The following is a 24,723-nucleotide window of genomic DNA, read 5'->3' on the forward strand; positions in this document are numbered from 1 at the left end:
ATTTGAAATTTCTTCTTCAAATTCTGCTAAAGTGACTGCTTTAAAAAGTACATTTGATAATATATGTTCCCTGCTAAAGTCTACCAATGGTTTAGATAAATATAAAACTCATTTTTAAGCCCTAAAAGCCAAATGGTGTTTTTCCTACCTACGTTTCCCACCTCATCTACCTTACTTTCCTCCTGGTGCATTGAACACCAGAATTAATGGGTTTTCCTTTTCTCATATTAAACACAAGCTCTTTTTAACTAGCATGTTTTTTTTTCCTGGTGTGCTTTTTCCTCTGACTGTCTCCAGAATTGCAAAGCATGGCTCCAAGAGCATCTGTGTCTTCTTCCTGTTAATTAGGTCTCAGTTCAAATTTTAACTACTCAAGGAGGCCTTTCCTTACCTTAGACTAAGGTGCCAATCAAACCACCATACAGCCTGTTTTGATTTTCTGCACAGCCCTTATTACCATCATACAATTATTTGTTTACCTAGTTATTTCCTTTTTCTTCCTGACTTGAATATAAGTTCAGTACAGCTAGGTCTACTAAGTTTTGTTCAATACTGTATACCCAACAACTAGAAGACAGCTTGGCACTCAGTGGATATTTGTGAGAGAGAGAAAAAAAAATTAAAAAGGAGATGGAACAGAAAAAAAGGGAAAAGAAATAAAGAGAAAAAAGAAAGACATAAAGAAAAAGGAAAAATAAAGAATAAAGAGAAATGAGTGAATAAATAAATAGTATAATGTGGTAGTGAAGAGAGTAAGAATAGCACTGTCATCTGTTGGTAGAAATAACACTGCCTAAAAGACAAGCAAGGACTTGACCTCCAAATTAAGAAGCTTTCAAATTTAAAGCACAGATATGGGCATTGGGCTGAGAAAAACAAACAAACAAACAAACAAACAAAAAATATTCCTGATGATTTCACATTTAATGAGATAAGTAGATTGTTAATCTCCAAATTCCTTGATGGTAGCATTGGCCACTTCTATGTTTGTTTATACATTGGCTATAAATAATCATTGAAATAAGTACATGTCAGCTCAACACCAGTAGGAAATATAAAGTGATGGTAAATTAATTAATTAATATATAAAATATCTCTATAGAATCATAGACATTTAGGATTAAAAGGGACAGTAGCAATCATTAAGATACTCATTGACACTTCAGTGATTTCTAAATACCCACTTTGTCCATTACAATCTATGCTTGAATGTCTTTGAGAATTCACTGCTTCCAGTAGCACACATCTATATTTGAAAAAAAAAAAAAAACCTGAATGTCAAAACAGCCTTCTTTATGATAAACTGCTTTGTACTATCTTATAGTTCTATACAGTAAATTCTACAGCCCATGCCAGAGGACAGATTTAATCTCTCTTACACAGAACAACATATCAAGCATTTGAAGCCAGTTGTCTCATACTTCCTCATATCCCATCCTCATTCTGTGGTAATTTTTCTAAATTAATCTAATCTAATCTCTACAAATTTTCCTTTGGGATCAGAGACTATACAACGTACTTTTGAATTCATCACACGCTTAGTGAAAGATAAGATGCACAATAAAACCCGGATAATTGATTACTTGCTGGGCATATATTAGTATTCATAAAAATATTTACATGACCACTCATAAACTAGCTCCCTCATTGTGATAATGGTTATTAAGATTTTAAAAACTAAAACAACATGTTTTAGATTTACAAATTTTTACCTTATAAAAGTCTTAATAGAATATTTGAAAATAGTGTTAGTGGCTTGCAAACACTTGAAAACATTTTAAAATATATTTTACACATAACTATATGACCTATTGTTGACAGACACATAATAGGCACCTAAAAACTGTTATGTTCACACAGTCTGGTTTTTTATGTAAAACAGTGTTAAACCAGTTCTTAAATCAAATTTGTTATATAATAATCTTAACTTCTGACATAAACTGGCAATTTAATGTGAATATTAAATCTATCTGATACTTTGCTGTTTTCATATTTTTGTTGAGCCTTATATTCAGATGAGCTTACTTGAGCCTTATATTCAGATGAGCTTACTTGAAAACAGTATAAATTATGGTAACAATAAAGAATTCCTGCTTTCTTGGATTAAAATTGCTCACCTAAAATAAATGTTTTATGCTGAATTAACCATTCTTTCCTTAAGCCTAAAAATAATAGTGTACTACTTATTTAAAAACTGTTAGAGTTTCTTTTAAGCTCTAGTTCTGAAGAAGAAAAATCTACATCATTTTCAATCTCAATTCAACATAATTTCATGTACCCTTATTAACCAAAGTAATAACCTACTGATATGATCATTAGAGTTAAATGTACTATGGCATAATTGACTATAGTATGTCAAAACAAACAGTAGTAATGTCTGTAAAACCTCATAACATATTTGAATCTATAAGATGTACTTATCTAAGTTAAATTCCCACTGGGAAGTCCAATAACAATAATTAATAATTATTATATATGTATATGAAAATATTCCCAGAATATATCCAATTTTTGTACTTAAAAACAGTAACTATCAAGACTGCTCCTTAAAAGCTGACAGAATTTGTCCATATAATGAAAAAATAATAATGGAAATATAATTCTACTAAAATCTCCAAGAAAAGCAATGCCAAAGTAAAAAATGGTGGAGTAAAACACATTTTAATTATTATTTTAACATAGTAAAGTATGATGAATACCTTCTTGAGAAAGGATACCCAACTGTGCTTAACATATATGTACTTTAACATCACTTAATGAAAGACTGCATAAAAGACACTAAATGAATCTTGAATTTATCAATACTAGACCAGGACAATGAAGACTGGGTTTTTATAGTCTCTGCCAGGCCATAAGTTTCTCTACAAAATAATATACAAGATGATTTGAAAGTTCCCATCTAGTTCTAAAATAGATAATTCTAGAAATACAAGACAATGTACTTACTATTTCTAAAATCATATCATTGCATACATTCTTCTCTTTTCAAGTCAATGTTAGTTAAATTCCGTAGGGTTATAATGTTGAACTTCAGGGTTTAGTAATTATTGAAAAAGATATTTAAAGTTAAAGATTAAGAAGTGATATCAAAAGATATCTTATAGCTAAGGCAGCAAATTATTTTGATGAATTTACAAATGTCACTAGATATATGTTATCTAGGTTTAAACATCCGAGTATTTTGTAAATAAAAAGTCAATTATTTTTCAGCTTACCTATATTAATGTACGTCTTCAAACATAGTTGAACAATTTATTTATTTTTGTTACAGACTTACCATATTTCTATTCAGCCTAAATACCCACTCAAACAATTTTCTGTGGGTCTTAGTAACATAAATACAAATTACTGGTTTCCATAATTCATTCATCTTTGAACAATTAGTTCAAATATTCTCTGAGCAGCCCTCCTTGACTCATATTTAAAGATTGTCAGTCTCTCTACTGTAATTGAATAATATTTTGAAAACACTGCTATGCAAGTGTTTCTCAGAATAAATTTGTGTTTATTCTTTTTATTTAAAATTATGTAGACTGCTCTATGGCATAGATTGTATTGTTGATTCCTATATACCTACTATCCAGTACAATGTTATGCACATCAAATTGTTAAAACATGCTTTGTGAATAAAATGAAAATAATAATAGTATTTGTTGAACAATTAAGTCAGCAACTGTCCTACTTTTTTTACACAACCACCCTATGAGGCAGGTGTTCTCAGATATTGAGGAGTTGTGACTTTGGGAATTAAACTTATTGCTCAAGATCATAAAGCTAATAAGGGGAAAAGTATAGTTTCAGCCTAGTTCTCTGACCAAAATTCAACATTGATAGTAAGCAATTCGCTTTTATCATTCCATTGGAAGACAATACTTAAGAGTTTATGGCACTTCAAATCATTACCATGTTTAATGCTTATAATAACCCTGATGCAATACTATGATATTACAAAAACTACTTTGCAAATATAAAAATTGAGCTATAATCGTTCATTTGACCTGAACAAACTCTCACACATAGTAGTTGACAAAGGTGGACTAAAGTTCAGTCAGTACATATTAAATTCTCATTTTGATGACTATTGGACACTAATACAGCAAAATGTGTTATGGTATTAATATTAATTTTTAAGAGATCTAAACTAACATTATTTATTTTCTTTCTCTTTTGCTTCTTTTTATCTCAATGTCCAAAAACCCTTCAAATGGAGGAGAATAAAAATAATTTTGTTACTGAGATAAAGTAGAAAATAAACAATTTATTTTAAGATAATTTAAATGAAATTATTATTTGTTCTTTATTATTTCTAATAACTATAAATATAATAATGAGATGATAGTAAATATAAATATATGTAATTATAGATGATTAGTTCTAATATAGAAAATATGAAACAGAAACTGTTGGGTTTTTTTTATAAATTTTGTATGGCCAGATTTAAAGGATTCCATATAGGTACTCTTATGAATTCTGACTAAACTAACAAAATAATGTAGAAAAAGTCATGTGAGATATGGAAATTTTGGTTTAGTAATAATACTGTAGTGTATTGTCAATAAATATTTCTGGAAATTACTTTTTAGAAGTTTTTGAAGGAGGGAATGGATGAATTTGTACAAATACTGTGAAGCTTTATGATTGTTCCTGATCCCAAATTTTTTTTTCAATAACATGGTTTTAGTTTATCTGTTTCTTGCCAGTATGTTTTAAATTGTCAATCTCACTATAAATACATCATACTTATTGTTTCAAATAGAATTATTTCTGCCACATAATATAAATGGAAAGATATTAACTATAGTACAAAAGGAAAATTAATTGGAATGGACTGAAAATATCTTTGTGAAATATTTCAAGTTTTTTCAGATTACTCATTAATTTCACAGTTGTTATTTAAATAAAATAATTATAGGTAGTTGATTTATCAATGTGTTAATTAAACAAATTAACACATATATTGAGTCTACACACACATCAAGTACAAAATACTGTGTGTAATCCATGTTTTCTATGTGATCATAATAATACTGATGTCAATTATTAATACATGCCTCAAGTTATGAAAATAGATAAATTGGGAACCATTAATGATCAAAAGACCCTATAAAACTAAAAGTTTAACTGCAATGTGAATTTAAAAATTAAAAATATTAAATTATTACATAGCGCAAAACAGCATGAACTTGCAGACATCAAATGGACCTATGCCATAGCAATCTCTTATACTTATGTTTTATACTGTAATTAATTTCAGTAAAGTAATATCCATTAGAATATTTCTTCATAGGACATTTTTGATTTTACAGTTTTTCTAATGGTTAATTATAAAATTATTTTGAGTTTATAATTGTTCAAGGGCTATAAGAAAGACCTTTATATCCAGTTCCATTTTGTGAATTTTGAACTAGTAATACAATAAAAGCAAGATATTATTATGGATTAATGAAAATGTGTTGCCTTTATTTTAAAAACACTGCTATTATAACTGTGACAAAATGTAGTTATCTTTAACACTGAAATACGTAGAGGTTCATTATATTGAAGAAGGTAATTTCAAGCCTTTAAGTAATTTAAGTGAACTTTCTAGCAAGTGAAATTGTAAACACTTGTTCTTAGCTTGACAACTATTTTTTAAAAATATCTATCAGTCAGAAACTGTACTAAGTATTGAAAATGCAGTATGAATAAGACACACCCACTCCTTATCCTCAGAGAGCTTAAATTTTACAGGAAAAGTTATAGGCCTGGTGATTACAAATGCAAGCTGCAATGGCAAGTTATAAGGACTACGTAGCCTTCCTAGAGGTAACAATTTAAGCTAAATGTTGGAAAGGAAATTAGAATTATCTGGTTAAAAGGAACAAGGACTAGTTTATCAGAGTAGCTTAATGGAGAAAAAAAATATGATGTTTGACTAATTAAAATAAATTGTGTTTGGCAAAACAATAGAGTGACTGTCAGAGTTATATGAGATGAATTTGGAAACAGGGAAAAAAGCCAGATCATGCAGTTTCCTGTGGGTCATGATCAAGTCTCTGCTTTATTCTTAAGGGTATTGAGAAATCACTGAAAGCTTTAAAAGAATAGAGTTATACAACTGGATTTTTATTCATAAAAGTTCATTTTTAGTACATTGTGTATCAGAGATTAGTCAGCTTTATTTCTGAAATATCTAAAAAAATTAAGCAATTGGTTTTGAGTTGTTTACCAACTCATTGAGAAAGTAACTTAAAAGACTCACTCTCTGCATACACACTATTATTTCTTTAGCACTTTGAGCAACATTCATTTTACAAAATCTACCATGTACCACCAGAATGGGTTTCTCTATGTCCTCAACTCTATTGCAATGTCCTGCAGGAAGGGAACATGCATTATTTATCTTAATTTCCTCCAGAACAGAATCTGGTACTGAGTAAGCACTTTAGGCATTGTGGCTGAGCCAAAATTATTATTTTAAATATAATACTGGTTTGATATCAGCCATTCCCAATTTAGAAATTTGGATCTTAGAAGATCCAAATTTAGAAGAAGTAATCAAGTCTTAGAAGATAGTTTCATAGCTAAGAGTATAGCTATATTTTGAGAACTTTTAAAAACACTAAGCAATAGATAGAATAATAGGTTTCCACTACTCTTAACATTGACAAATATTTTTGCCCATAATATTAAGAGATTGTGTCTAGAGTATAATAGATAAGCAGCAAACCAAAATCACTGAAATAGTAGTAAGTTATTGAAGAAGAAACAGAAGAACCAATATGAAATAAAATAGAAAGTTGATAAAAGTATAACAATTTTAATCATCATCAATAATGATGAATACAACATTAAAAAATGTTTTCCATATAATGTTTTTCAACTAATTTTTTAAAAAATGAGGAATACATTTCCAAGGTACATTGTACCACCGAATGCATACTAAATTCAAAACAACCATTTTGTAAAGAATATGGGAAAAGGTAAAACAGATATCAATCTCTCAAACAGCACTGGGAGCTTATGATAACAATGGAGAAAGTTTGAGCAGTGATTTGGAATCTACCAGGGACATACATTGGTTGCTTAATTAAAATGTGCTTGAATAAACTTAAAAATTTTATATGGATCCATCTTAAAATCAATTTAATTGTTGACTATTACCTTTTCTATTTTCAATCTGCATTATTGTTCCAAGTTTATGTAAAATTTTAATTTATAGCCACAAAGTTTCTCACACCATTTGATGGAAAACTTTGGCTAAAGCAGAAATTGTATTATTAGTTGGTTTTACAATAAATTTATGTCAGAAATTATCTTCCTTCCCTATGGTGGGTAATAAAATAATTTTCATGTAGTCTACCAATATTAGCTCATGCAATTTTCCAAAGAGAATAAAACTAAATAGTGATTTTAATATTTTAATATAATTTTACCTATTTAAATTTTCTGGTAATAAGAAAATAACTGTTTACTTCATTGAGCAAATCACAAATTTTAACACAATCCCTATATTCTTATGAATGGTAATATTCATAAGAGGAAAGTGAATAGAGAATCAAGGTGACACTGATTTAATCTTTTAGAAAAGACTATCACAGGTTAAAAATTTATTTTAGAATGTGCCTCATTAAAGACAATCAATGTAAGTACTTTCAGTACAAATTCTAATGGAAACAAACTTCTGAGATATTTTTTGTATGATTTTTTATTAATATATGTAAAGAGGTCTTGATTTCTGTCCTTCATGTGCTCTAAGTATTGAATGGTTTTCCATTACTTAAATTATAGTGTGTATAAACCATGCCTAAACACACTACAAAAACCATAGCCAGTTTAGGGAAAATATTTGATGTCTTAGAAATGGAGTAGATATTTTATATTTGAAATATGTTCAGTTAATTAATGTTCTTACTGGTGCATATATTGATATAAATGAAGACCTTTTATTCTTTTACACTATTTGAAATTTTTCCGTACACTTCTCTATGACACTTGCCACCAAGAAAGAGAAAAATGTGTTTTCTAGACTTCTTTATTTCGTAAAAGGTAGGTTTATATTAATTGAGTAGAAAATTACCAATGTATGATGTGGCTTTTTCTCTAAAAATAAATTAAAAATTTAAAGAATACTTAAATTTTGGACCATAATATCAATATAACTGTTACCTTTTCAAAATGAGAAATCTTTAAATGCAATCATATGGGTCAGGCAAAGAATAAGCTATGTAAAACAATCACAAGATATAGAGTTTCTGTATTTCCCAAACTGTATATATTTCAAATACTAACATTTGCATAACATAAAAATATCATGCAAACACTGCAAATTACTACACAGGATAAATTATCTACGTGTAAATATACGCACTGATTAATAAAAACTGGCTACTTTATTTTCCTGTTTCGTGAGCATCATCATAAGTGGGATGGAATAAACAACAGGTATTTGGTACTTGTTTTTACGGTGCTGTTTATGAATTACTTTTGTTCTACTTTTACCCCCTCCCCCTCCAACATTTGCATTGCACTTTGACTTCTTTTTTAATTTCAATTTATATGCTTTCAAATTATTCCAGTTTGGGCTGTTACTATCCATATCTTTCATCTACTTTGAACTTTTTTGTTTTCTATATCTTGGCTCTCTTTCAGCTCATTCTCTAATTAGAATCATTACCAAAATATAGCTTTGGCTATAACTAAATGGGCACAAGTAAAATAACATCCAATACCTCTATGAGTAACAACTGCAAGCTCTTTAGTTCTTTCTATCTGTTCAGCATGTCTTGGTCTTCTCCTGGTACTTTGTGTATCTGCTTGATGAGGAGAGAGCCCGTCCTTGGACGTGTTGGGGTCCAGACCTGAATTTCTGAGACTCGTAACTTGCACTCGCTGTTCCTCGGAAAGTCTATGGATGGTGACAGCTGTAACACTGGATACAGTAACATCTGCAGGTGTGCTAGCAACAGCAATAGCACCAGTGGTAGTCCTGTTATGCTCCTCTAACTCACCAGTGGAGGTAGTGTGGGTCAATGTAGAAGAACCTGTGGGACACAGTAGCACTAGATGCTAACTTTTTCTTTTAAATTTTATTTTTTCTGATAAGTTTCATCAATCATATTCTCTTCTATTACCTTAAGGATAATCAACATGTAGAAGCAAAACACAAACACGCCAGTAAATTGTGAAGCACACTAGGTCTGTAGGTTTGTTTCAATCATCCTATGGATAGATATACACACATAATACACCACATTTTAACTGTAATATATTGAGAGGAGCAGGTGAAAAAGTAAATCCTTTATGTGGCCCTGAATCAATCTTTTAAAAAAGTCTACAGTGAATTTTAGCAACAAATGCCTGGCAAGTGTCAGGTTCTGATGAAATGGGTAACTATGTAACCACACTTTTCTCAAAAGTATGCCTTGAATAGTCTGCCATATCTCTTCATAATTTCTGGGAAAAATACCAAATTTTTCTATTTTAAGACAAGCAAGTAAAGAAAAGAGAATTTAAAATCAAAGCCAAAATGAAAATAAATGATGGAAAAAATGAAACATTAAAATAATCACTGTATGAAAATGTCTTTCTTAACATCATTGTTATGAGCTCTCTAAGTACCTTAGAATTTATTGGGCTTTTAAAACTTAGTTAATACTTTTTACTGTTTTTAAGTATAATTTTGCCAATTCTGAACTAATTAAAATTAAGCAAATTATTTAATTTGGGAGCAGTTGAAAATTAACTATTAGTATATAGCATGGAACGTTAATTCACACAACACGAGTTTTAATTATTGGTTGGGAATTTCTAAGTATCTCATTCATAGGCATTTCATAGTGTGTATGTGTGCACATGTGTTTGTGTAATTCTACCATATTTTATTCTAATTAAAGATTTTTTAATAATTTAAAAGTATGTATTCAAAGTATCAAATTAAGGTTTGCTTTTCATTTTACTTCAATTTTTTTAAAGGTTGCCCTTGGTAGTTCATAATACTTGTATAATGAAAAAAAGTAACCTAATAATAGAAGCATGAAATTGAATGGGGATATATTTAAAAAGATCTTGACAGCTAAAATCCTTAACAACAAAAACAAATTTCTGAATTTTGGAGCTGCAGCTACTAATTAGGAATCATAGTCAGATCCTGGTTGGAAAACTTCTGAATATTTTTTAAAGCCAATGAGTGGTATATGTTTTCATATACTTATCTTCTCAACATTTCAAAATTCTGTTGGCAATGTTTAATTAGATATTTTATATAAAAATGCATAGGGATTTTATAACCATTCTGAAAGAGAAAAAAAGCAATATCGATATGGTTTGAGAATACTCTTCCGTTTTTTTTTCTTCTTGTGCTGTAGGCAGGTGATTAGTAGGACTAATGATTCTACTTTTTGCTTTAAATTCAAAAAGGATGAAAGGAAGTTAAACCTGGAGCCCCTCTCTCACAGGCCAAGAAAAAGGCCGATTTCTGCCCCCAATTCCTCCAGATTGAGTCGTCATATCTGAATTTGATGTAGAAATTCAGAAGTGTTAAACTGTTTTGTATTTTAAAGGAGCCAAAAGCAAATGAAGTATCACAATTCTCAGATTCTTTTAAATATTTTAATATGTTTTTAAACATGAATCAGAAAGCTTCTACTGAATATTTAATCCAAGTTGTTCTGTGAATAATCTGTTTCATAGATCAGAATCTACTAAGTTCACATGGGCTATATAAATCATATTGCAGTATTTAGTCAGCTAGTATTTGAAAATAACTTTTTAATCACATGATTAAACAATAATTATGCTTGCACTACTAAAATACAGTAATTGAACTCATGGTAAACTGTACATTTGGGATATACAGTTTCGTATATACATTATAATGAGCTCATGTGCTCTTTTCTATATAACTTGATCCATATTGTTCTCCTAGAGAGTTTGAGCCTTTTATTTTTCAGAGGAATATGAGGCCATAGAAAAAACAAATACTTTAATATTTTTATAACCTCATCATAATTTCCAGGTTTAGTTTCAGGTTTAGTTTTAATGAAATAAACTACCAACAATAAACCTATGTTGGTAATTATAAGCTATATTTATGAGAAATAATGACATTTATATATTGTCACATATCTGAGCATGCCTACCTTCTACAAAGAGGTGGATTAAATTATCATATTCCATCAGAGTTATTATAATTAATCTCAAATAATCTCGTGAATTTGAGTCAATAAATCTGAGATAATCCTTATAAACAGGCTTAGGGGGCTTAGGCTGCTTTTCTAACTAGTCATTAAAGACCTGCCGACCAATTTCTTGGACTCATTTTCAAACACTCATTTTCTTGAAGACCTCAGGGGAAAAACACAGTTCCAGACCAAATTTTGGAGTTAAAACTGGTCTAACTATAATTTTTAGAACCAGGATTTTCTAGCAGTCCCAATCTTAAAATCTTTAGCATAAGAGCTGTACTTCCCACCAATGGTGGTGATGATTCAGTACTATTCCCTTAACATGAATGGAGGACAGTGTTTAAGGTTGAAATAAAGCATAAATCCCACAATTTCTTTAATAATCATAACCTAACCAGATAGGTATTCCAACTAGATATTTTACTAACCCATACTTATATTTTACTTATATGTTGTATTCATATTCTTTCCATACTGAAATGCAAGCTCCCTGAAGGCTAAAATTTTTGCATAGTTTGTTCACTGCTGAATGTCTAGCTCCTAGAACATTGCCTGGCACATAGTAGGTGCTCAAGAAACATTCATCAGTAGAAAGATTAAATGAAAGAATGAATTTAATAGGACTTAAATCATATTAGCAATAAAAAGACATAATTCACAAATGGAATGATTATAATTTTTACCACACAAAAGTGCATTTTAAATAGTGACATGAATGAAGAGTAATTTCAAAGCAGGGAAAACATAAAATTTTGGTTTTAACTTTCAAAAACATCACTTTGAAAAAGTGTGGAATCTGAAGATTTAGTTGCATCATGTAATAATTACTTCAAAATTTGTGTTATTAGTTCTGAAGCAGAAGTTTACTCTGTTAGTGTAAAATATATTTACTTAGACTATTCAAAGTTCTGTAGAATTAAAAGTAGAAATATCTCATGCTGACAGAAAGTATAAAAGCATCTAAATTTAGTTAGATATGTTTGATACATATACCGTAACTATAAAGAAATAACACTAATTTTCTCTTTAAGGTAATAAAGTCATCAATTAACATACAACTATGTCATATATTGTATTTACCATTTTATTTTAACATAAAAATTTGAAATAATGATATTGGTAATATTTTAAATTGGCAGTGTATGAAACACAGATTTTTAAACTGTCAAAATTCACAACCTAACAGTTTAAAAATACTCAAAATTTTTGCATACACAACCTTTTTATTAAGTAATTGCCAAGGCTGGAAAAAGCCCTAGAATTATGTATAGTAATAATTCAATATTAAATATACACATAGCTATCCAATCTTAAAACAATATTTTTCTTTCATTTTTGAAAAAAAAAGTATACTGCACAATTACGTAAGCATGTCTGATAGCACAGTTAAATGTATATATTACAAGATATAAAACTCAAAGGAAGAAAATGTACATTCAGAAAACTCAGTCTTCATTTTCTATCAAATGATATATATGGTGTAGCTTATCACAATAAGATTAACCTGTCATTAAGTTAGTTGAGGAAAATTTAAAAATAAAGTGTTCATTATATAAAAACTTATCTGAAATTTAATTTTAATAATTTTACTAAACAAAACATTCCTAAACTAACAAAAATAAAATAAAAATGATTTACATATATGAACATGCTTCTATAAGTCATAACTATATGTCATCTTTGAAATTATGATAATGGAAAATCACATGTTACACATGTAAGTTGAAAATTTTATTTAATAATAATGTTACAATATTAAATTTTAAATTTTATGTGTATTCAAAACTTAAGTTTTGAAAGTTTTTAAATTTTAATGAAATATGTACGAAATAATACCTCATAATAGAATTTGAACTTCATTTTAAATTTTTTATCCTATAGATAGTTTTAAAATTTTATGCTAAGCTGCTTTGCAATTATTCTGTAGCTCATCACCAAAATAAAGAACAGAATATATTGTTAGAGATATGCATGGATGACCCTAAATATATAAGAACATGTAAAAATAACTGCATATTCAAAGAAGTTTTTAGGTAATTATGTTTAGCACACTGTTATGTAAATTAGATTAATATATTATGTTCCTTCCTTTAATTTTAATGTTTCATATGAAACATTTGAATGGAAGTTTAACAAAATAATAATAATTTTGTGACATTATGATATGTAATAAAATAAAATGTCATAAATGTTTAACATTAAAACTAAAAAATAAAAACTATATTTAATTTGGAAGTGGTTGAAAATTAACTTTTAGTATAAATTGGGAAACATTTATACTAATGGTTAATTTATACTAATAGTTAATATTTGTGTATAATACATATACACAAATAACACCATATAAAGTCTAAATACTATGACTAATTCTATTGAAGCCATAATTTGGATAGTCACTAGCACATGTAATTTAATGTTTGTTATTTGTTTTTCTTCTTTTCTTTAATATGACTTCTGTAAAACTTATAGGAAAACATGCCGATAAATAAGGATACTTGCAAACTAATTGAATATGAGGGTGTGAAGTGAAACAAAGACCTGATTTGTTACATTTTTAAAAATTTACAGTTTTCACTAAGCGTATGCTAGTTGGAAAAATAACTAAAATATTCTGCAATTTAAAAATTATTTGTATCAATTTTTATTTATTTATTTATTTATTTTTGAGACAGAGTCTTGCTGTCACCAGGCTGGAGTGCAGTGGCGCAATCTCTGCACACTGCAACCTCTGCCTTCTAGGTTCAAGCGATTCTTCCGCCTCACCCTCCCGAGTAGCTGGGACCACAGGCGCTTGCCACCACGCCTGGATAATTTTTTTGTATTTTTAGTAGAGACTGGGTTTCACCGTGCTGGCCAGGATGCTCTCGATCTCTTGACCTCGTGATCCGCCCGCCTTGGCCTCCCAAAGTGCTGGGATTACAGGCGTGAGCCACCACGCCTGGCCTGATATCAATACATTAAAATGTGGATACCCTTGTATACAATAGTTTAAACTGGTAGATGGCTGCATACTATGAATATGCAAGTTAGAAATGAGATGGATAAACTGAAAGTAGGCCTTAAAACTGTAGGAGAAATAGAAATGTTTTGCCTTTGATTAATTGTTATTAAGTACGAAATTATCTTTCTGACTATGTAAATTTTGAGTGAATCCTGGAAAACAATTAGTTTATACTTTTTAAAAAATATATGTCTATATTGGTCGTATAAATTCTGATTTCAAATTAAAATGCTTTATGTTGAAACTTCATAAGATTAAAATCTTGAAATATATTACTCAATAATACAATATAGCTTTGATTATAAGATGCACATCTAAGAAAAACACTGCAGCAATTAAACTATGAAATGACAATGCAAAATTGACTAACACTTGTGCCCAGATTTCTGAGGTTAAAGTAAAAAGAAATTCATCTTAGTAATGTAAGAAAAAATTCAGCAATTCATGTAACAGATGTTCTAAAATTAAGAATAGGTAAATACTAATTGAAAAAAAAATTGAATTTAAAAACATATCACCGTTCTAAATTTACTAATATACTGATATATGTTTATTTTTATGTTATATATTTTATTCAAGTTTATAAGCTTTAAGTAGGAAACCAGTATTAAATTTTACATTTGGATTTGTTGTTATTTATCGGGTACAAGTGGCCTTGATAATATAATATGCAAAATGAATGAACAAATAAAATATTTGCAATTCAATCTGAAACTGATGATAGGAAAATTTGTCAGTAAATGTAGTGGTACATCTATTAAAATCACATTGTGACTAAATTAATGACTGTAAAACAAATGTTAACAAATTATATATGATTTCACATACTTTATATGCAAGATAAGGATCTCAAATTATGAATTGCTTGAAATTTTAATAAACATACATGCTAAACAACCATAAATACTTTTTAAAATGAAATATGGAAACTTTTAGAAAGCCTTAAGGAGACTACAGTTTTGGTCAACCATGACAAAACAATACACACACATAAATCTATGAATGTTGTATCACAGTTTTGTCCTAAGAAGCTGAAAGATAGACAACTCATTTCTTAGTACAAAAAATATAATAAGAGTGTGCTAGGGAACAACTATTTTTAATGGAGAGTTTAAGAATCTTGAAGATAGTATCTCTCTCTCAAAAGATCATTTCTTGCTTCACCCAGTTGATAAAGACAAATTTGTAGAACTAAATTTCAGAGTAGTATCACTTTAATTTTTTATGCATTTTAGAAGTTTCTCTGAGGTGTAGCGGTGCATCATAGGTGTCATTTTTAAATTTTGAAATGCAAATCCAAAAAAACACACACCACTTGCAGAAATAAATTTCACACAATACAAACTGAAGTCTTTTTATGTAACTATATAAAGTCACAAAACTGACAATAAACTTTGAAGATCTAGGTTTAAAAGACGATTCATGGCATTATTGTTACATTTCACAACAGAAAGAGAAAAAAATAGGATGCTCTTCTACATTTTTGTACAACCATCAACCAAAATTCTGAATTTTTAGATCTCTTTGTTGCGACAGCTGTCATGTCATAACTAGAGGAGAAGCATTTGTCATTCTGGGATTCCCCCAAACAAACAAATGAAATTTCACACACTTGTTTCATTTATTTCCACATAAAATCTTGTGGAACAGCTGGCAGTTCTCATGGCAGAATATTTTATTTCAAGATGTCATGTCAGGAGTGCCTCATTTTCATAGCTTTGTTTTCTCTGACAATCCTTGCCTTATTAATATCATTTGAAAGCAGAGAGTATATCTTATACAGGTTTATCCCCTACTTCCATATGAATATTTGATAAATATGTGAGGAGAGAATAAATTAGTAAAAATGTCTAAATGTCTTACTTTTTTTCTGAATAATATAAAAGTTTTTTTTATTTAATTAATATTTATTGTTGATAAAATTTATTTTTCAGGATATAAACATAAGTAAGGAATTGGATATCTTCAAATACACTCAAATAATGCAAAATGCATTTATAATATGCTTTTATTTTATATTTCATGTGCTAGAATAGAGTTATGAAAAAGAGGAAGAAACATCTGACACAAATAAATTACTTCTTCATTTATGTTTTCTCAAATGAGAGTATCATTTCCCCTGTTTCTTCTATCACTCAATATTCTCTCAAAAAACACAAAACTAGTATTTTATAATGATAGTATTTGTCCATTCTGAAAGAGAAAGGAGAAAAGTAAAGAAAATCTGAGGGTGGGGTTACTTTTTTTTTTTTACCAACAATGATTGAAAGAAAAAATAAGAGGTGTCTTTATCCTAACCTACTCCTCATATCCCTTGGTCACTCCTCCCTTCACTACCTGAATATACCCCTGTTTATCCTTTGCTTTCTTCCAACACTGGCTGGCCTTCAAGTGTGGGGCCTATGGAAGTGTCATCATTTTTCATTAATTGTAGATGTTCTTTTCTTTAATGCATAAAATATACATAAGTTTGGTTTTATACATGTGATATGATTTAATGAGAATGAAGAAACTATCCTCACTACCCACATCTTTCTCCTTGTGCCTCAATTGTGTTAAAAGACGTTCTTAAGAATTAAGTATTTCCTACCAAAATTATTCTCTCAGAACAGACAACTTTTTGGTTGAAAGAGAACCATACTAGAGTAATTGTTTAACTATTCCACTTTATTAGTTTATTATTAAGTTTTCTCTCCTTACAAAAAATACTTGGGGAAATTTTAGAGATAATGTGTTTTGGGGAGAACTGTGAAGCTTGTCATGAGACCATTTTGTGATTTTTATTGAGAAATTTATCGTAAGTTGCTATCTGATCCCTAAGATTGTTTTATAACTGGGAGAATGGGGTTCATTATTAACAGGTCTGGTGTAAAGAAAGTGGGTGGCTAGGAAGGGCTTACATTCTGGAAGAAAGACTATTATGGTGTTGATTGTGGAAGCATTGCTGAGCAACTGGTGAGAAGCGCCATAAATATGTTCAAGTAAAGCAGCCTAATACAAAACATTGGCTAAAAAAAGTCTTAACTTTCCTGCAACATACATTCTGTAGAGCATTTTTTATACTATAGCAGCAAAGTAATTAGTAGCAGGAGTTATTTTCCTGAAAATAAATACCAATTTTGGCTTAGAAAAAATAGCACATTAGAGGGAAAAAAAATCTTCAGAAATGGTAAGAACATATAGAGTCTATCATCAAAAGCTATCATTAACCTAAAAGGCCAATATATTATATTAATATTATATATGGGGTATTACATATAATTATATATTTGGGATATTTATATTTGTCCATATTTAGACATAAATATATTTCTTCTTGTGATTATTATGCTAATTTCCTTTACACAAATACCTTTCATTTGAAGACTATAAGTAAAAAACAAATAAAAAAACAAAAACTGTCTTTTAATACCAACAATAAACAAAGCTATGAACACCAAGTTTACATTATTTATATTTGCCTTCAAGTGTGCTTTGTTTCTTTAGTTTTATTAAGGCAACAGATGATATTAAAAATTAGCCATAAAATGTAGAGATCTGACCAATAAGGACCTCAGAAATAATATATTTAAATGTTATAACATCTGGCCAACTGTCTTTGACTCTTTCTACTCTACGAGTAGAAAGTTTAATCTTCAGGGTGATATAAATCAGAAGGTTAATTAGAGCTTCCTTCACTTAAATCTTCCCTGGAGGAGAGACAGATAAGTTTGTTGGTTAATTAGAAAGTCCATCAAATTTAGACAAAATATACTTGGAAAGAGAGAAATAAAATGGTGAAACATGAAGGAAGAGATTCAGCAAAATAATTTTGCTTTACGTCTTTGTACCTATTGACAAAACAAACCCTATCTTGTATTCACTGCAAAAAATGCAAATGTTATAAGTGAATCTTTCTAATACCCTACCCTTTCTACACCAAGTAGAATGGATATTTTTCCTCTTTCTCTATGTTTCAATAGTATTCTAAACATCCTAACTTTAAAGTGTATGACATTCCCTCTTCTCTATACTTCATCCTTGCTAATTCACAAACACAAATTAAATGACTCTTATGCTTTAGATACATGACAAATTATGGTAGATGGTAAATAGATAGATAGATAGATAGATAGATAGATAGATAGATAGATAGTCTCCATTCATGTCTTCCAAGTAAAGAGTGTAACAGCTATTTAAAAAATAACCAGATCAATATGATATGTTTAATCAAGGATATTCAGATAACTAGGAAAACACAGCTGGGGAAGACTTGAGATTTGCTTACACAAACCAGGAAGACTTTCTAGTTGAAAAGACATTGGCATTGATCTTAAAGGATCAGCAGACTTTCCCTGATACATGAGAGATAAAATAACATTTTATCCAGAGGTAGCAGCTTAGAAAAAAATGCAGTAGAGGAAAAGGCAAGACATACTCGGAAAACTGCAAATTATTTGTCATGCTAGGAATGACAAAAGAGAAATAGTAGGCATCAAGACTTGAAGAGCCAAAACACTTCAACTTAACTTGAAAAAATGAGGCATCACTGAAGGACGTAAAGCATGAGATTGATAACAATATTGGCATTTTAGAAAGAATGTTCTTGCTATAATGTGGACAAGGTATTAAAGAGCTACATGGACTACAGCAGAGGTCACCAACCCCCAGGTCACAGACTGGTACCAACTGCCTGTCAGATCAGCGGTGACATTAGATTCTCAAAGGAGCATGAACTGCTCATGCAAGAGGCCTAGGTTGCACACTCCTTATGAGAATCTAATGCCTAATGATCTGTCACTGTCTCCCATCAACCCCATATGGGACCACCTAGGTGCAGAAAAACAAGCTGAGGGCTCCCACTGCTTCTATATTATGGTGAGTTGTATAATTATTTTATTATATCTTACAATACAATAATAATAGAGTGCACAGCAAATGTAATGTGCTTGAATCATCAAGAAACCATTCCTATCCCCTGGTTTATGGAAAAACTGTCTTCCACAAAACTGATCTCTGGTGCCAAAAATGTTGGGGACTGCTGGACTACAAGGAAGACAAACATTTAACTGCTTCAACCACATGACTATGAGCATTTTGCAATTGAGTTTCTAGATTTGGCAAATAAATATATAGACCACTAGGTTAAATGTAAATGTCACATAAACAACAATTGTTTTATTGTGTGGTTTGTTTTTAGTATAACTATATCCTGTACAATACTCAGGACACATTTTGGAAAAAAGTGTTTCATTTTTTTTTGTCTGAAATTAAAATTCAGGTGGGCCTCCTGGATATTATCTGAAAAACCTACCTTGATATTTAGACTTACAAATTCTGAAATTTTTCTACATATCAAGTAAGTAAAAACTAGTAACAAATATTGATCCTTTCTATGAAAGTATTATTCGACTGATCCTGTGAAAACATTTGGAATCACAGAGAATGGGCATGATGACATCACAGGGACATCTAGGCAAAATTCATGCAAGCATATTTTCATTAAATGAGAAACTGAAAGAAGTCACATTGAATATAGTGTTCTAAGTTCTTTTATTCCAAATATATTTAAGCCCCATAACCATTTTAGTATTAAAACCATCAAATACTCTAGTCCTATATTCATTATAAAAATACATGTTCTATATTTAAGGAAAAATGCATATTGAGAATTAAATCCATAGTTTTACATACAAAAAAGTCAGCTTTCTGGATAATGATTCAATCCATAGAAACTTGAATGAAAGATATTTCCAGCAAGAGCTTATTATTCCACCTTGAATTGTTTATAGACACTGTAAGTGGCAACAAAATGTGAATAGTTATCTAACCTCACAATATTGAGTAGTAATACTTTTTGACTCATTAGTCTTTATTCAGGTGATAGAAAATAGAAAATGGAAAGTAGAAAATTCAATTTTCTCAATGGATAGAGATAATTGGGCAGATATAGATAGCGTCTATGAGTCTATCTCATCTTCTCTCTCTCAAATATGACACTATATGTCTATGTCTATATATGTATATATCTATATCTATGTGGAGAGATATCATGTATATAAAGAAATATCTGAATTCTGAAAAGACGTTTGAAGAGTGTTTTATTTGATCAAAATCATATGCATTTTATTTGGATTGAATTTTTGATGACAATATTAATTAAAGCAAAAAAATTTAACCATCAGTGTAGTTTTAAATATCTAAGTTTTATATCTACCCAGATAATTTTGGTATATTCCAATTACAGATATGAAGATGAATATTCAACCATTTTCCTGTAGTATATTTTTAACCTTTATAAAGATAATGAAAACTTGCTTTACTCATCTGTGAGAAGATATCTTTGTATCTCTCCAGATTCATGATTAGAGATGATTAAGATACTATAAATGTATTTGACATTCCAATGTTTACTTTAAATGACTAGATATCAGAAATATTTTTAAAACATGAAAAGCAATAGACATTTATTGATCACTTAGTATTCGCCAGACATAGTCTTTATTCATTTAATCCTGAAAAGTACCATATGAGCTAATAATAGTAAAGTTCAGAGCTGCTTCAAAACATACACTGAGTAACATATTTAGTAACTGGCAAAGCTAGGAAATGGACCCAAATTGCGCAATCTCAAAACAATGATCCTAACTCCTGTGAAGTTAGTGCCTTTATGTAGCCTCTCCAACACAGTACAGCATGTAAACACTGGTGTCGGAGTCATGCTATTTATTTATGTTTTGTTTTCACTGTAGTTCTTTTCCATCACCTCCTTCCTAAACAGAGGCTTGGTTGCTTCCAGGTTCCTCCTGCAACTCCCTTGTTGTATGGCAGAATTTCTCTGAAGAGTTAAAAAAGAAATTTTCTCTATATTTCTTCCCTAGTTTTTGTTTCCTGAGAGTCTATGTTTTTTCATGCAAGTACATCAAATGAAGAGAAGGGCAATAATGGGTAGCTGTTGGAGTTTGGGGAGAAGCAATGAAGATGATGTATACATCATCTCTAAGGAAGATAGAAGGGTCTAGGAATCTGTATTCTCACTTTTGGCTAAGATTTCTTCACTCAGGCTTACCATGGAAAGAAGAAGGTCATCTGCCTTCATAGAAAATATGGGTTTGAACAATGATGACTAAATGTCTTTCTCCCCACCATCCAGTCACTACAAAGACCTACTGGATTCTTAAGTAAATTGAGGTAAGAAGGTGCCAAATGCTTTTTCTACCCTCATCCCACAATGACCTAGACAATGTTCTTCCTGTCAAATATGCTGGAGGCTCTCAAATGTATTTGAATTTAAGAGAACACAGTAACACATCTTGCCTATCCACATCTATAGGTTAAATTTCATATGTGTTTAATGTGTAAATACATTAAAAATGTACAACATATCTCAATAGCTTTTTTTTTTTTAATAATTTAGATTCAGGGTGAAGTTTGATACCTCTATGTTCCATTTTGTCCTTTAAAAATTTGAGTACTTCTATTATAAAAAGTTCTTAGCAATCTAATTTCACTCATCTTTGCAAAGTATCTGCTGCTCAATAGTTAGAAGACTCCTATTATCATACTTGAGGCTTCTCACCACGTTGCTAATATGTATCAGTTTTGCCACCTTTGGGCATAAACAAAGCTTTTGCAGGTTTCTGATTCCTAACTTTTACCAACAAGGTCTTCTCCAATCTTCAGAAAATTTCTTGGAAGTCATCTTTTTTTCCCAGTCACACATCAATTTTATTGTTCATGGAGAGTGGATGCTTTATGATGAGGACATTTGCACCAGAGTCTCAGGCATCCATTAGTCCTTAGCCAACTATTCCCCACTGTTCCTAATAATAACAGCCTAACAATTATTGATCACTTATTTAATGCAAATTCCACGATAAATATTTTACATTTAATCATTATAACAACTGTGGGCAGCAGATACTATGAAAACTTGTACAGCTGAGGATAATAACGTGATTTAAATCATTCATTCATGTATTCACTCAACAAATATTTATTGTCTTAGGTCATTTATTCATTCATCCAGGTTTTTATGCAACAAGAATTTGTTGAGTGTTTAATCTATGCCAGAGGCTGGATGATCCAGAGGTGAACAGTATAGACACTGTGTTTCCTAAGAAATATTACATTTAAATGGGAGAGGAAAAGGAATGAACAGATTAATATAAGAGCAGACGGTGAAACACAGTGACTTTTGACCTGAAACCATGATAAAATGAAAGCGTTATTTAAGAAAAAGAGCTGACACATGGCAGTTTTATTCGGTCTGTCAGATTCCATAGATTTTTTTCTTAATCTTAGTGACATAATACTTCCTATGCAGTTCACTCATTTCACTTTATTTCTCTATACTATGTTCCACAGTCTCTTATGTCCTATGTTTCTATGAAACAATACTTATTGTTAGCCAAGATAATATTATATTTTGAGAAAATTTAATTATTTAAAACCCATGTCACAGAAATAAAATAAAATTTTTAACAATTGCATCAATATTGTATTTCATTCAATGAATACTATATATCAAGTTTCTATCTTTTGCTAGCTATTGTTAAATGATAGAATGCAATGGGGAACACAGGAGATAATGTGAACAAAGAGATAAACAATTAAAAACAACAGACTATGTTGGTACTACGGTGCTGTGTTAGATTAAATGTGTTGTGACCCTTAATAAAGAGTTACCTCTTTATCAAGTAGAGTAGGTGTGACTCTACTAAGAGGTGGAGTGTATTTTCCACCCACTTGGATAGGGCTGTCCTACTGACTTGCTATGACCAACAGAGTGCAGCAAAAGGGATAGTGTGTGACTTCTGGAGCTTCTCTTTCAAGGTACTTTGTAGTTTCCACCTTGGATCTCATGGAATGCTTTCCTCAAACTGCCACTGATATGGTTTCACTGTGTCCCCACCCAAATCTCACTCTGAAATAGAATAATCCCCACAGGTCTAGGGCAGTGCCAGATGGAGATAATTGAATCATGGGGGAAGTTTTCCCCATACTGTTCTTGTGGTAGTAAATAAGACTCATGAGATCTGATAGTTTTATAAATGGGAGATCCCCTGCACAGGCACTTGCCTGCTGCCATATACTATGTGATTTTTTTTTTCTACCCTCCTCAATCGCCTTCCACCATGATTGTGAGGTCTCCCCAGCCATGTGAAAATGTGAGTCAATTAAACCTCTTTCCTATATACATGACTCAGTCATGAGTATGTCTTTATTAGCAGCATGAGAACAGACTAATACAGGCCCATAAGGAAGTATTTCTGGCTACCAGAAGACAAATGGCACAAGGAGTAAAACTGAAGTGTCCCAATTTACAATATTGTGTTATGTCATATTGGACCTTCAATCACAGTCAACTGTCCAGCTGACTGTAACTACATGTGTGAGCAAAAGAGCATCTTGAGAACCACAGAGCTGTGAGAAATAATGACGCCTTCTGTTTTAAGCCTCTAAGACATGGCTTGGCTTTCACAAGCCATGGTTAAGTGACACAATGAGTTAAATGCCAGAATTTTACAGGGGTGTGTAATAGAAGCACTAATCTGGTCTTGGGGGCCAAATTAATGAAGAGAGGTTTTCTGAAGAAAGCTATGTTTAAACCAAAACCAAAACAATGAATAGGAATTTCCAAGGTGAAAAGAAAAAAATAATAGCCCTGACAGAGTTCTGTGTTGTAAACACTATGACACAAGACAGATTTTGTTAATTTCTAGGAATTAAAGACGGCTTAGTATGGGTAAAGCATAGATTGCAAGCAGGAAAATCACAAAAACATAGCCTGGAAATATAAGTAGTGGACATATTATGAGAATATGGTATGGCAGATTATGATACAAACCACAAGAAGCCATGTGGACTTTCTAACAATGCCAACAGACACAGTCCTCCAATTCCACTCACTGAAGCTAGCACTGCATTTCTCTCTTCCCTTCTGAGAACAAATGTGTTTCTTAAAAGGAAAATACTACAGTATTATGATAAGATAAATTTTCTTCCCATGGAGAGAAAACATTAAAAAAACTTGAAATTAAAAAGTCAAATTTTTGTTATTCCTAAATGTGATTACCTGGAGTCATTGCTAAGGAAAAATTGAAAAACAGAAGTTTTAACCCCTAAAAAGTATCTGTCTGTATTCATTTACCCCATCTATTTTCCAATTCTATACTTATGAGGACCTACTTTATCTTCTTTCATTTATTTTCCAAATGATAGGTAGAACTGTTTGCTGAATTAAAAATATATATTACGGGTAAAACATATTTAATTGGAAGACCAATGTAGGTCTTTCATAAGAGGATGAAACTCATGTTATAGAATTTCAATCACAAGCTAGAAGGTTGGGAAGAATCTAGTGGGACATTAGGAATTCTCAGAACCCCCAGGCATGCTATGTGGTCAACTATAGAGTATATCTGCAAAAATGGTCAGACAGTATGCATTTGATTTGGGATTATATTGTAAATATGCTCCCCAAAAATGCATTCATCTTTCAAAAAGATGGATTTTGCTATTAAATATCACTGAATCTGTGCGGTTCTTGCTTTCCTGATAGAAACTAGAATAAAT

General features: G+C 30.6%; 1 protein-coding gene across 6 annotated transcripts in view; it reads right to left on the bottom strand.

Annotated features, from left to right (window-relative positions):
- CSMD3 (CUB and Sushi multiple domains 3) overlaps positions 1–24,723 on the bottom strand; it is a 1,239,477-nt gene that overhangs the window by 786,424 nt on the left and 428,330 nt on the right. For 3 of the 6 annotated variants that reach the window (XM_032246339.1, XM_032246357.1, XM_032246349.1), the window contains exon 7: positions 8,712–9,023. The exons of the other annotated variants lie outside the window; for them this stretch is intronic. In XM_032246339.1, coding sequence (XP_032102230.1) covers positions 8,712–9,023 — 312 coding nt within the window. The remainder of the gene's footprint in view (positions 1–8,711; positions 9,024–24,723) is intronic. 6 annotated transcript variants of the gene reach the window in all.

Source organism: Sapajus apella, unplaced genomic scaffold (genome assembly GCF_009761245.1).
Source record: "Sapajus apella isolate SASKATOON/1434 unplaced genomic scaffold, GSC_monkey_1.0 scaffold3, whole genome shotgun sequence".
Classification (NCBI taxonomy): Eukaryota; Metazoa; Chordata; class Mammalia; order Primates; family Cebidae; genus Sapajus; species Sapajus apella.